The 12,679-nt window shown below is 37.1% G+C and overlaps 1 protein-coding gene across 2 annotated transcripts in view; it reads left to right on the top strand.

The window, feature by feature from the left end:
* LOC119793044 (BTG3 associated nuclear protein) overlaps nt 1-5,048 on the top strand; it is a 59,173-nt gene extending 54,125 nt beyond the window's left edge. For both annotated transcript variants that reach the window (XM_038299990.1, XM_038299991.1), the window contains exon 13: nt 4,580-5,048. In XM_038299990.1, the coding sequence (XP_038155918.1) occupies nt 4,580-4,696 (117 nt within the window). In that variant the 3' untranslated portion in view covers nt 4,697-5,048. The remainder of the gene's footprint in view (nt 1-4,579) is intronic.
* Nucleotides 5,049-12,679: the final 7,631 nt, after the last annotated feature.

Raw genomic sequence — 12,679 nt, 5'->3', positions numbered from 1 at the left:
TGTAATTGCAGAGTAATAACTACAAAAGGCTGAAAGGAATAGAAAACCATACTTATTGGATTTTAAATCTTAAAAAAAGAAAACATTTCTTTGAATTCACAATTATGGTGTACTTTATTTTGGTCTGTTACTCGATATTTTAATAAAATACACTAAAGTTTGTGGTTATACCATGACAAAATGTGAAAAAGTTTGTAGAGCATGAAGGCCCTGAACAATGAAAACAGACTATGTGCTCTGTTCCAACATCTCCGCCTCATGAAGTTTGGCTAAGTCTCCAATCAAACAGTTTGTTTACATTTTAAGATCTTTATTTTTCTAATGTTTTATTTGGCGCAGAGCTGTGAAGATGGACTGATCATTCATCAGTGTGTTTAATCAAGCTTTGTACAGTACATCTATCAGGAGGCACATGACTTACTCAGCCCCAAGCTGCATTAAATCAATGTTTATTGAGTATTGAAAAAAATATAATCTTTCTGCAATAGGACCAAAGCTATAACGGCTGTTATCAAAATCTGGCTTTTTGCGTAAGCTCTTAAAAGTTTTGGATGGACTTGATAAACAAACTTGTTCCCATTAAAGGTGGGTCGATCTTCCTGCCTTGTACAGGGTGTGTTCCTATTACATCTAGGGTTTGATATCTTAAAATAGGCTCATTGTTGGTCAAAGTTCAGAAAAAGGTTAGATCTGTTCCTTAGTTACCCCTTTGTTAGCAATGATAAATCAAGAGGCAGGCTCTCATCAGTTTCCAGACATGTGGTTGCATTTATACAACTTACTAAAAAATTACTCACTCTGATGTGTTTGTCTCTGCATTTTCCTTTCTATTTTATTTAATTGTTTCCATTACACAGATGAAAAAAGGGGCTATAACACAGAGATATTTTTGCAGTCCAAGAGCCCTCTACTGCATTTCATTTGGCTCGTTTTTGACTCATGGTTTATTATAAGCTTCACCAGGGAAAAAATGGAGAACCCTAAAAAGATGTAGAAATAATGGCAAATAGGCCGCACTTTCTAGTTAGAAGCACTTCATCTTCTGGTGATTGACACTTTTTTCCCCCAAGTCCAAATAAGGCAGCCAAACACAATCAGCTCACACATTTTCAACCACAATCTATACATTTAAAAATATGATGGCAGTTCCTACTAATTTATCTGCCATGTTAAAAAGATATATTAAAAAATTAACCCTTTAACACAAAGTGTATTATTTTTGATATGAGTTTTTAAGATCACATCATCATCAAGGAGATATTTTTGTTCTTGAAAAATAAAACTCATGCAAACAGATGTGAGAAAAGAAAATGTATAATAAATAGCACAGAAATGCCTAATGTATTAAAAATGATACAAATAACATCCCTTTTAATTTTTAATTCCAATTTAATGAGTTTTTTATTTGTTATAAAGTTCAATGAACTCTCTAGTTTAAACAAATTTACATTTTCTGACAAATGTTTTATGTGTTATGCTTTAAAAGGTTAATACCATGAACAATTTGTTGATCTGTACTGACCAGAGGCTCCAATGGTTTATCTTTATGCTCTAGGTCAGTGGTCTCCAACCCTGGTCCTCAAGATCTACTGTCCTACAGATTTTAGATGCATCCCTGCTTCAACACAGCTGAATCAAATGAATGGCTTGAAAAGGTAATCAATCATTTGAATCAGCTGTGTTGAAGCAGGGATGCATCTAAAATCTGTAGGACAGTAGATCTTGAGGACCAGGGTTGGAGACCACTGCTCTAGGTATTCCTCAGTGGATGGAATAATTTTTGAGAGTGCATGCACAAAAATGTTAATCTGATGTATTTTAAAGATACATTTGTTCCCCATTAAGCTCTAAGTTTGCTAATCACAGAAATCTTTAATCAAAATAATGTTAATAAATTATTGAAACCTAAGCCACCCACCAATGCTATAGAGCTCAATCTCATTTGTGGCATTTATTGTCCAGCTTTAATTTCATTTTGCTTCTCATACAATAATCATCATTTTATCTAAGATGGTCAGCATCTGTTTTCCCGATAATGAAGTTTCTGTTTCCTGAGTCATAGTGTTTAGTTTTCTGCTACAGTACAGCTGGGCTCCAGTCATAGCTGTTCCGTAGGGACAACATGCTGGGCTAGGGGGAGGATTAGGTGCCGCAGGTGTCTTTGAGGAAACCGTTGGCTTGCTTTCAAGGAACAAGTGAGTCACTACATGGTCATCATACTGGACTGAGTCATGAACCGTTTGTTGAATTCTTTTTGTTTTCAGTTTCCCAGACCCTACTTTACGCTGTCTGACTTAAATTAAGAAATAAGCTTTAGGGTTAATTTTAATGCTTTGTCATATTACTCTGGCTCAACTTTTTTTCGCCAAGACTTTTTTGTACGCTGCTTTTCTCTTTTTTTTTCTTGTTCATTTCCTCTTGGTTGTCACCCATTTGATGTGATTATGTCCAACCATGACATGCTGCAGTGGCTGAACTGTTGCTGGACCGATGCCTTTCACAATTCTAGAGATTAGTGACAGTTTGTGAGAGCGGATTCAGAGTAGTTTCTGTGGGTACCCATTTCTTTTTCCACACAACAGTGAACATAAAGTAACATGCAGGACTGGAAAGCAGAGCTTTGAAGGCGAAAGCTCTACATGCTAGTTATAAATGCAAAATAAAAAGCAAAATAAAATGGCAATATTCTTTAAAAGCCCTTTCCCATACATGAATTAGGTTTGTTTCTTCTGTAATGTTCTAAAAAGGATCAAAGTTAATAGTTCTAATTTCAAGCCTTTAATTTCTACTTAAGTTCATGGTAGGTATAATTTGTGCCATCAGCAGTGGAAAAAAACAGCCTCCCAACATCTTCATATCAAGCATTTTGAGAGGCTCACTCTTAAAGTCTTTGGCCCTCTCTCAAAATTTTATAGAATACCAATTTCCGTTAAAAGCAGTTTGTTACTCATCTGTCCTTTAAAACACTAAACTACCATGTTAAAATATATACTAAGGGAAAATTGAGTCTTCTCTTAGTATCAACATTCACACTGAAGAGTGTTTTTTAAGTGACTTCATAGCACTTACATATGGTGTATTATCTGTTACTAAAAAAGAGGTTAATGACTGCCAGGTCACATGTTATGATGGTGTTATGAAAAATAATAATAAAGGGCATAAAATAAACAAATACTTTATGCATAAATAGAACAAAAAAAAATTTTCTGTGTGTTGATTGACCAACCCAATAATTTTCTGAATATTCCCAAAGTTGTTTTTTGATTCCAGCAGAACATGAAAAGCTTGAAAGCAAAACCAAGGTTTCTTTTGGGTTTTTTTTTAAGGTGACACCCACAATTTCTGTAGAAAAAAGGCTCTATTTTCAGTCCTATATGCTCCAAACTGCTTATTTTTCATTGAGTTTGCAATCTGATTCTCTACTTTATGATGCAGCATGCACTTTTAACAGAAGACGGGTTTGGAAGAAACATGCCTCCTGAGAAGTCATATGTATTTCTTACAGAACAGCCTTCTTTTGGACTCCAGAGCACTGGAGACGGACTGTTTGGGGCGACTAACCATCCCTCTGTGTCTGACCAGCCAATCTGGCTCTGGCATTTGCCAGAAGACCATAATAGTCTGACTGTATTGTTTGGTGCAGGTGGGATTATGGTTCAGGAGTTTTGCCCAGTCCTACAATTTCAGTTTAGACAATTTCATAGTCATAGTTTTTGGTAGACATTTTTTCCACTTGCACAAAGCAACCTCCAGAAAATAAATGGATACAAGCCAACACAAAGTCCTGACTTCAGCCTGGTATGACTCCTTTAGGATGAATTAGATCAAAGGGTGAAACCCAGAAAAAAAGTCCCAGTTTTCAATAAACCTTGTAGCTGGGTTGGCTCAACATCATATGGATATTTGGCCAACAAGCATGGATGTCACTCAAGTTATTATGAAGACAGATGATTAAACGACTTTGGCAACATAGTGTATGTGTTTGTGTTCATCTAAATTTGCAGGAAGCCAATACCTCTGAGGTTTTACTATGTCTGCATTCTTAGAAAGAAACCTTAGATTTTATTTAGTGTGCATAAAAAGAAACCTTGATTGCAAACATACACCCCTTATTATTCACCAAAGCTGGCTTTTGTATCTTTCGCGGCCAGAAACATTTTCCATCTTTGGCACGTAGAAAGTCTCAAACCTTTTCCTGTTAATGAAAAACGGATACATGAGCCGCTTTGACACCCGGACATGTGTTTACCACACAAACATGTGTCTTTGTGCTCATCTGAGATGAGCTCATTTCCAGAAAATGCAGCAAGTTTCTCCACAAAATTCCATAAACATCTATCTACATCCTCCCAGTAGTATGTTTTGATGTTACATTTCTACGAGTTGCAGCAATCCCTGTTTTCCAGGATTGTAAATTTCTTTTTGGATAACTGGAATGGTGGTGCAAAGCTTTTACTGAACTTAGAATCACCTTTGATTTCAAGCAGGGTCTGGCATAAATAATGTTTTAGATGGAAGAGTTCGAGGTTTACCACATTAACAATCCTTCCTGTTTCATTTTTTTCCTTCTGTTTCACAGGCTTCCGAACTGACGCCAACCTTACAGGCTGAGATGGAAGTGAAGGAAGCCATCCAGGGTGCCATCCATGGAGACAATGGCGAGGTTGTCCAGATCGTTAGCTCGGTGGCCACCTGATAGACCGTTGATACGTCACAGACCTGAACCCTGCCATGCAGCGTGGCCCTGTGGAAAAGTCCGATAAGCCATTGAGCTAAAAAGTTACCTAAGGTCACAGATGAAATGGAGAAAGAATGATTATTTTCCTCTGTGTTTTATTTTGCAAACTGCTCCTGTTTTTTGTTTTTTAACGGCAAATGGTAAACATTGTGAGATGATGTTTACAAGTTATCTTTTAAAAAGATGTCACCTTCCAAATTATCTGTTGTCATTCTTGCTCTTTATAACCAGAAGGACCTGAACTACTGTAGGACAACCGGAGTGTTCAGTTCGCTGTTATTCCAACAGCTTTGGAAAGATCTAATAGAAGTCCAAACCCCCCCAAATCCCACTGGAGTTTCTGTGGCCTTTCTCATCCTTACTTTCCACAGTGCACACCAATGAGAAAGTAGATTTAGATAAGGACAGCTACTCTTGTTTGTGTTGAATTAGATTGGTTGTCTGTACCATAATTCAGTCCACATTAGGCCCCCCAGCTGTGAGCTGCACCGCTCTTTGTTTTGGCTGGCATTTTTCCATATCACCTCAGCCTCAGAGTTTTGAATTACTTGTTATATTTATATAATTGTAAAGAGAAGCTATAATTTTAGAGACAACCATAAGGGGAAGACATGACAAGATGCTTGTAGACCTCCAGGGAAACCCTTAAGTTGTTTATTCCTCTCAGTTTTGTCTGTATAACAGATCCACTTTTGTGAATAAAACATGCTTGTGGCCACCATAAAAAACCTTGCTTTTATTTTGGTTTCTTTCGCTCTTTACCGTCTACATTAAAATGAATGTGCTTTCAAGGTCTTCTTTCATCCACAGAGAGAGAGACAATAGATGTCTCCCGGAGATGATAGTGTGGGTTTGAGGTTGTTGAGGTTTTATGTTGAGCTAATTGTTTCAATGTTCTGGAAATAAATAAATAAGAATCATGTTAGCTTCGCTAACCATAAGAATAGGCTACTGTCCTGTGAACATTACTGGCAAAAATGCAGCAAAATGAGCTCAGCATAGTTTTTTTGCTTGGACTGTAATTAATTTATCTCTCATAATTGTGTATCTACTATAATTTCGCTAAATTGAACACATTTCTGCTTATTTCTTTTTTTCTTTGTATAAATACAGAGGATATGTTGTTGTAATTGAGAGATGTTCCACTAATGATGTATATCCTTGCAGTCAGACAGTGCAGATAAGAGAGACACTCTGAGACCGTATGTGTTCCAGTGAGCATGTTTCCCATGCTCGGTGTGATGTAATGGTGTATTTTGGATTGAGGATGTGAACCAGGCAACTAAATGAACTTGATAAAACAACATCTTTGGTCTTGGCTGCTTTCTTTTGTTTCCTTTGAGTCTAGTGTAGCTGTCTCAGACTCCCTTTAAAAGCCCTCTTCACTGCATCTGTTTTGTTTTTCCTCCACTCCCACTGAACTTGTGTTTCCTCCACTCTCTCCCCTTTGGAAGTCCCGCTAAAGTCAATTTACTCCCCCTTTCAGACTGTACACAAAGCTGGGCTAATATTTCATGGGATGGCCCACGGGGTCTATTCCTTGCCATAGCTGATTTCAAATGATGTAGCCCTGCCAGAAAGCCCTCCATTAAATCTTGCTCTTGGAAGGGAAGAGACACAGTTCTTCAATTTTACAACATTTGGCCCGGTCCAGGAGCACGAGTGGTAACCATGGTAAACGTCCCTCTGCTTGGCTGGCTCTAAGACAACCTGCTGAAAGCAGGAATGAGTGATGGATGGAAAGATGAGGTAGTTTGGAAAGGAGGGAGCAGAGTGAAGGAGCGAGACTAGGCAGGTTATCGTTTCCTTCCTCATGCAACATGGAGGTACTGTTTCCTTATATGTGACTTCAGCTGCATGTCTCACCTCGCTTTAACAGGGTTGGTGAGGTTACCACACTATGTGAAAACATATACGACTGTATCTATTGGATTAATAACAAACATATAAATGCAATGTTTCTTTCCCAATTAAACATAGTAAACATAATAATAAAAAATCTTAGAATATGCAAACAACCTTTATCAGACCCACTGATAAACATCAGTTAAACAACATATTCAATACATGATAAATACAAATTTATATGCAATTTGAAAAGATCTTACAGTGAGTAATAAAATATAATATAATATAAAATCCTTTTATTGTCCCACAATGGGGAAATTCTTTTTACAGCAGCAAAAAGATTATAGAAAAAAATGGTCGTGCAAATGTGGACCTTAGAAATATGTATAAGAATAACATAATAGTGAAGAGTTAAAAAATGAGCAATAAAATACTGTACGGTAAAATGTTTTAGCAATATAAAATTTTGCACCAAGAGAAAAAATAACCAATATACAGCTATGAACCTGTTTGCAATAATGGATATTTAAAAAAAGCAGCAAAACAGATGTGCAAAATGACAGCAGAACTAAGGTAGAAACTGCAAAATCCAAATGAATGTAACAATTATTGAGGTTTATGGGAACAGTGATGGTTATAGAGTCTTGCAGCTGTTGCTAAGAAGGATCTGTGATCACTTTACCTGGTGCATTTAAGGTGCAGCAGTCTGTCGCTGAAGGAGATCTCCATCTTTGCAACAGCTTCATGCATGGGGTGGGAGACATTATCCTACAGAGATGTTAATTTAGTTAGGATCCTTTTGTTTCCCACCACCTGCACTGAGTCCAGAGGGCATCCAATAACAGAGCTGGCCTTCCTGATCAGCTAAAAGAAAATGCTTCAATAGAAGCTGCTTATATGAAATGTATTTGGATAAATAGTTGGATTTATAAAGCAGGAGAGTGGCAAGAAATCCTAATATCCTGCAAAGGTGAGCAGAGAGGAAGGTTGGATAGAGATGAAGCTGTGAAGGTTGTTGACCTGTTCCACTACATTTGTGCAAACGTGCTGGTGTTAAGGTTTATGGCTGCTTTAGGTACCACTGGTCATGGTGAGACGCAGCAGCAGTGTGTGAGGTAATGCATTTCTAGGGCTTTTTAAAAGTTTTCTTAACTTTCTCCAACTGTGAAGATAATCACAGCAAGGATTTACCCTTGATCGGGGGGTATGCTTCTCCTGATGTGTTTATGTCATGTTTTACTTGTGAACACCTCATACACAAACCTCTTTAACATCCATGAAGAGGAGTACTGTTGCTAGCAGTATGATTGCAAACATTTTCACTGTTTCAAAAAGGGGCAAAAAGGTTATTTTATTCTGATAGAATAATGCAAAAATAAAGAAGAAAACTACAAAGTTTTTCTATTTTTTTCTTCTATGACGTGATTTAAGCAGTCCTCATACATCTTTTTTATTCTTCATTAAATCATTCTCACCTCTATGCCCCCCATAACAAAACTCCCCACAGCATAAACCAAATAAAAGGGTGTTGTTGAGTCACTCCTGACAGGTTAAATCTTTGTGTTTTTCTTTCAATTATTTGTTGAAGCTACACATACTTTACTTTTTAGTAGGTTTATCTGTTGCTGTCAGCCTTCGGAATGCTGGCAGACCCAACACTAACTTCAGCTATCCTTTCACAACAGAAAGGACTCAAGTTCCTGTCTGATACAGCTGTGCTCTCAGATCCAAACACTAGTCAAAAGATGAGCAGCAGGTGATGGTACTACCTGAATGTTTCATTGCAAATCTCTAGTTGGAGCAACAATATCATTTAGAAGTATAGAAGGAGACACTGTGGTTGTTTACAGATGGATAGAAAAATACAGCCAGATAACTTTGCAAAAAAAACAAAAAGTGAAAAAAAGATGGATAGACTTATTGTTTAAACAAGGCCAAAGAGATTTCGGAGAAATCAATGGGATAATAAACACTGGTGTGAAAGAACATAACAGTACTGGTGGGTAACAAAAAGACAAAATTACGTGAAAAAATGAAATCGTTGGATTACTGTTATTTTTATAATTCATTTAGCAGAGTACTCTACACAGTAATTCAAAATACTTTCAGTATTTTAGACTAACCCAGAGGTAAAGTGATACTAATGGAATGAAGATGATCAAGAAGAATTTTACAACAAATGGTGTTGAATGAGGGATTTAGATTCAGATGGATGAGCATCATTACCATGAAGTTTGGTTACTTTGACTAGACCTCTTTTAACTCTGTAGAGGAGGTTAAAACAAAATTAAATCAATCTGTTTAGCTAGCTGTAAACATATACACATTGTTTTGTTTTGCTTGATTGCAGCTAGTGCAAAATTCTGCTGCAAGGATTTTGACAAGTACAACCAGAAGAGCTTACGTAACTCCAGTCCTCCAAGCTCTACACTGGCTTCTGATTGAATACTGCATAAGCTTTAAAATTCTGGTCCTGACCTTAAGAGCCCTGCATAGACAGGCTCCTTTTTACATCTGGAACTTGATTCAGCCTCACTTCTCTGCTTGCAGTCTGAGATCTGCTGAAAAAAGCTTGTTAATGGTCCCTCAAACCCGTTTTAGGACGAGAGGTGATAGGTCCTTCCAAGCTGTCAAACCCAGACTGTAGAAGGCAAGACAAGGCAAATTTATTTGTATAGCACAATTCAGTTCAAAGACAATGCAAAGTGCTTTACATGATTAAAATATAGGACAATAAAACAGAATCAAAGCAAGTAGGAAAAAAAATAAAATAAAATAAAAAATGCAGAAACAAAAAGAATATTAAAACCAGTTGGACTAAAGAAAATAAAAAAGTTGAACTAATGGAATGCACTCCCACTTTACCTGCACTTGGGGAACTCCATGGATGATATGAAAAAAACGTCTAAAATAATTTTTTAAGCAAGCATTTTAGACCGTTATATCAAGGGCTGCTATGATTGTATTTATCTTGTCTATCTGGTGCTGCTTTGTATTTTATGCCCCATATTGTACAGCACTCTGTGACACTTGTCTGATAAATGATATATATAAACCTTACTTACTTACTTACTTACTTGTATAGCAACTAGGTAGAAATTAAGAAAATCTGGAGATTGGCCTCAATTAATTAGATCATTCAAGTTCAAAAGAAATTTATCAGGAGCTTTGATGAAGAAAGGCTAATTTATAAAGTGAACTCAGCTGGAAAATGTGTTTTTTTGAGTGAAAACAGATATTTGTGATGTAACTAATTGTCTCATCACATACAGATGTTAGATATTGTCATACAGTCATCTTATCTGTTGTTTACCAGCTTGAACAATAATTATTGAAGTTATTCGTGGTAATAGCCCCTAACCCAAATTAGCTGCTAAACTCAGAGATAAATGAAACAGTTTAAATCTCTGTGCAACCGAGTTGGAATTTTTTATTTAGGTTCCAAGTAATGTTAACAATTTGTACATGTTTCTTGTGATTGGACGTGATGTGAATGCATTAGAGTAATATATTGTCCCAACATGAATGTGGTATTCAATCTATGGTGGGAACTGAATATTCAGGCGTTGACAAACTCAAAGATTCAAACTAATTACTGAGAATGAATCAGACATAGAAGAGGAAGCAAGCAACTGGTTGGTAATTAGTAAAAGGTTTGAATGATGTAAACCCAAAAAGATTGTTCCACTAAGGGTTGACAAGAAGAGACAATATATACTCCTGTTATGCTGTTTGATTACCTTTAGATACTACTGTGTTTTTTCCTCAAACATGTCAGCCTCTGACCCACAAATCAAAGGAGACTCATGATCAAAGCTAAAGGCTAACTAAAATATAAACACGAACAAAATCAATTTATCAAAACAAAATACCTGTATTGCATTTAGACAACCTCTATGTTTGTTTAGCTCTTTAAATGTTATAGCATGAATATGGTTTACAGTTGGTGTTTTAATTGTTTATTTTTATTTCTGTTAAAAATTGCAAGACCCTGTAGGCCACCTTTTGATCACTGATCTCAGTTATCTGACCCCAACATAAGGAAATCATTGTTGCACAGCATAACCTGGACAAATCCTATATTATGTTTATGACAATAAAGATTATATAAAGCATTTTATATTAATAAAGATTATAATAATACATTTTTTTCTACAATGATCTTTTTAATCACATTAAAGGTTTACATAAAGAGGGGCCAACAAGGGCCATCTCAATGTAGATCTGCTCCTACTCCCTGTTATGGACCCTCTAATGAAGATATAATACCAAATCAGTTTTGTATGATGATGTGCATTGGAACAGAAACTGTAATTGATTGGTACCTTTCACAAACATATATATTTTTGAACTTACATGTTTACTTTAACAATAATTGAATAGTGGAGGATTTTTGCTAATTTTTGGAAAGACCCACTCTCTCCAATGCAAAAAAAAATAAAAAAAATAAAAAATGAGTACCGGTAAATAAAAAAATGCACATGCACAACCCTGTACCCGCTCCCTAGAGGGAACGTCTTGGGAGAGCGTGCACGAGCCCATTTCTGTTTAAAAGCTGCTGTTTGCATCAAGATTTGCACTTTTTTTCCCACTATGTCAGACTCACAACCAGTAGGTGAAAATGGGGATGAGCATGTAGGAGGTAAACATTACGTAAAAACATATCACCAGAATGATTGACATGTAGGAGGATAATTTATTTTGATGATCCACCCCGAAAAAAACCCTTCCCTCCACTATACCTTTATCATTTTAATCTGTAATGGCTTTTGAGCTCTCGTAATATACAGGTGCTGGTCATAAAATTAGAATATCATGAAAAAGTAGATTGATTTCAGTAATTCCATTTAAAAAGTGAAACTTGTATATTATAGTCATACATTACATACAAACTCATATATTTCAGATGTTTATTTTGTTTAATTTTGATGATTACAAATGACAACAAATGAAAATCTCAAATTCATCATATCAGAAAATTAGAATATTACTGAAGACCAATAAAAACAAAGGATTTATAGAAATGTTGGCCAACTGAAAAGTATGAACATGAAAAGTATGAGCATGTACAGCACTCAGTATTTAGTTGGGCCTCCTTTGGCCTGTATTACTGCAGCAATGCGGCGTGGCATGGAGTCGATCAGTCTGTGGCACTGCTCAGGTGTTATGATAGCCCAGGTTGCTCTAATAGTGGCTTTTAGCTCGTCTGAATTGTTGGGTCTGGTGTATTGCATCTTCTTCTTCACAATACCCCATAGATTTTCTATGGGGTTAAGGTCAGGAGAGTTTGCTGGCCAATTAAGAACAGGGATACCATGGTCCTTCAACCAGGTACTGGTAGCTTTGGCACTGTGTGCAGGTGCCAAGTCCTGTTGGAAAATGAAATCTGCATCTCCAAAAAGTTGGTCAGCTGCAGGAAGCATTAAGTGCTCTAAAACTTCCTGGTATGTGGCTGCGTTGACCCTGGACCTCAGAAAACACAATGGACCAACACCAGCAGATGACATGGCACCCCAAACCATCACTGACTGTGGAAACTTTACACTGGACTTCAAGCAACGTGGATGAAGTGCCTCTCTTCTTTTCCTCCAGACTCTGGGACCTTGATTTCCAAAGGAAATGCAAAATTTACTTTCATCAGAGAACATGACTTTGGACCACTCACCAGCAGTCCAGTCCTGTTTCTCTTTAGCCCAGGCAAGACGCTTCTGACGCTGTCTGTGGTTCAAGAGTGGCTTGACACAAGGAATGCGACAGCAGAAACCCATGTCTTTCATACGTCTGTGTGTGGTGGTTCTTGAAGCACTCACTCCAGCTGCAGTCCACTCTTTGTGAATCTCCCCCACATTTTTGAATGGGTTTTGTTTCACAATCCTCTCCAGGGTGCGGTTATCTCTCTTGCTTGTACACTTTTTTCGACCACATCTTTTCCTTCCCTTCGCCTCTCTATTAATGTGCTTGGACACTGAGCTCTGTGAACAGCCAGCCTCTTTAGCGATGACCTTTTGTGTCTTGCCCTCCTTGTGCAAGGTGTCGATGGTCGTCTTTTGGACAACTGTCAAGTCAGCAGTCTTCCCCATGATTGTGTAGCCT

Source organism: Cyprinodon tularosa, unplaced genomic scaffold (assembly GCF_016077235.1).
Source record: "Cyprinodon tularosa strain WSP-4 unplaced genomic scaffold, ASM1607723v1 ctg44, whole genome shotgun sequence".
In the NCBI taxonomy this organism is placed as follows: Eukaryota; Metazoa; Chordata; class Actinopteri; order Cyprinodontiformes; family Cyprinodontidae; genus Cyprinodon; species Cyprinodon tularosa.
The sequence above is the reverse complement of the archived record's forward strand: the minus strand, read 5'-3'. Positions and strand labels throughout refer to the sequence as shown.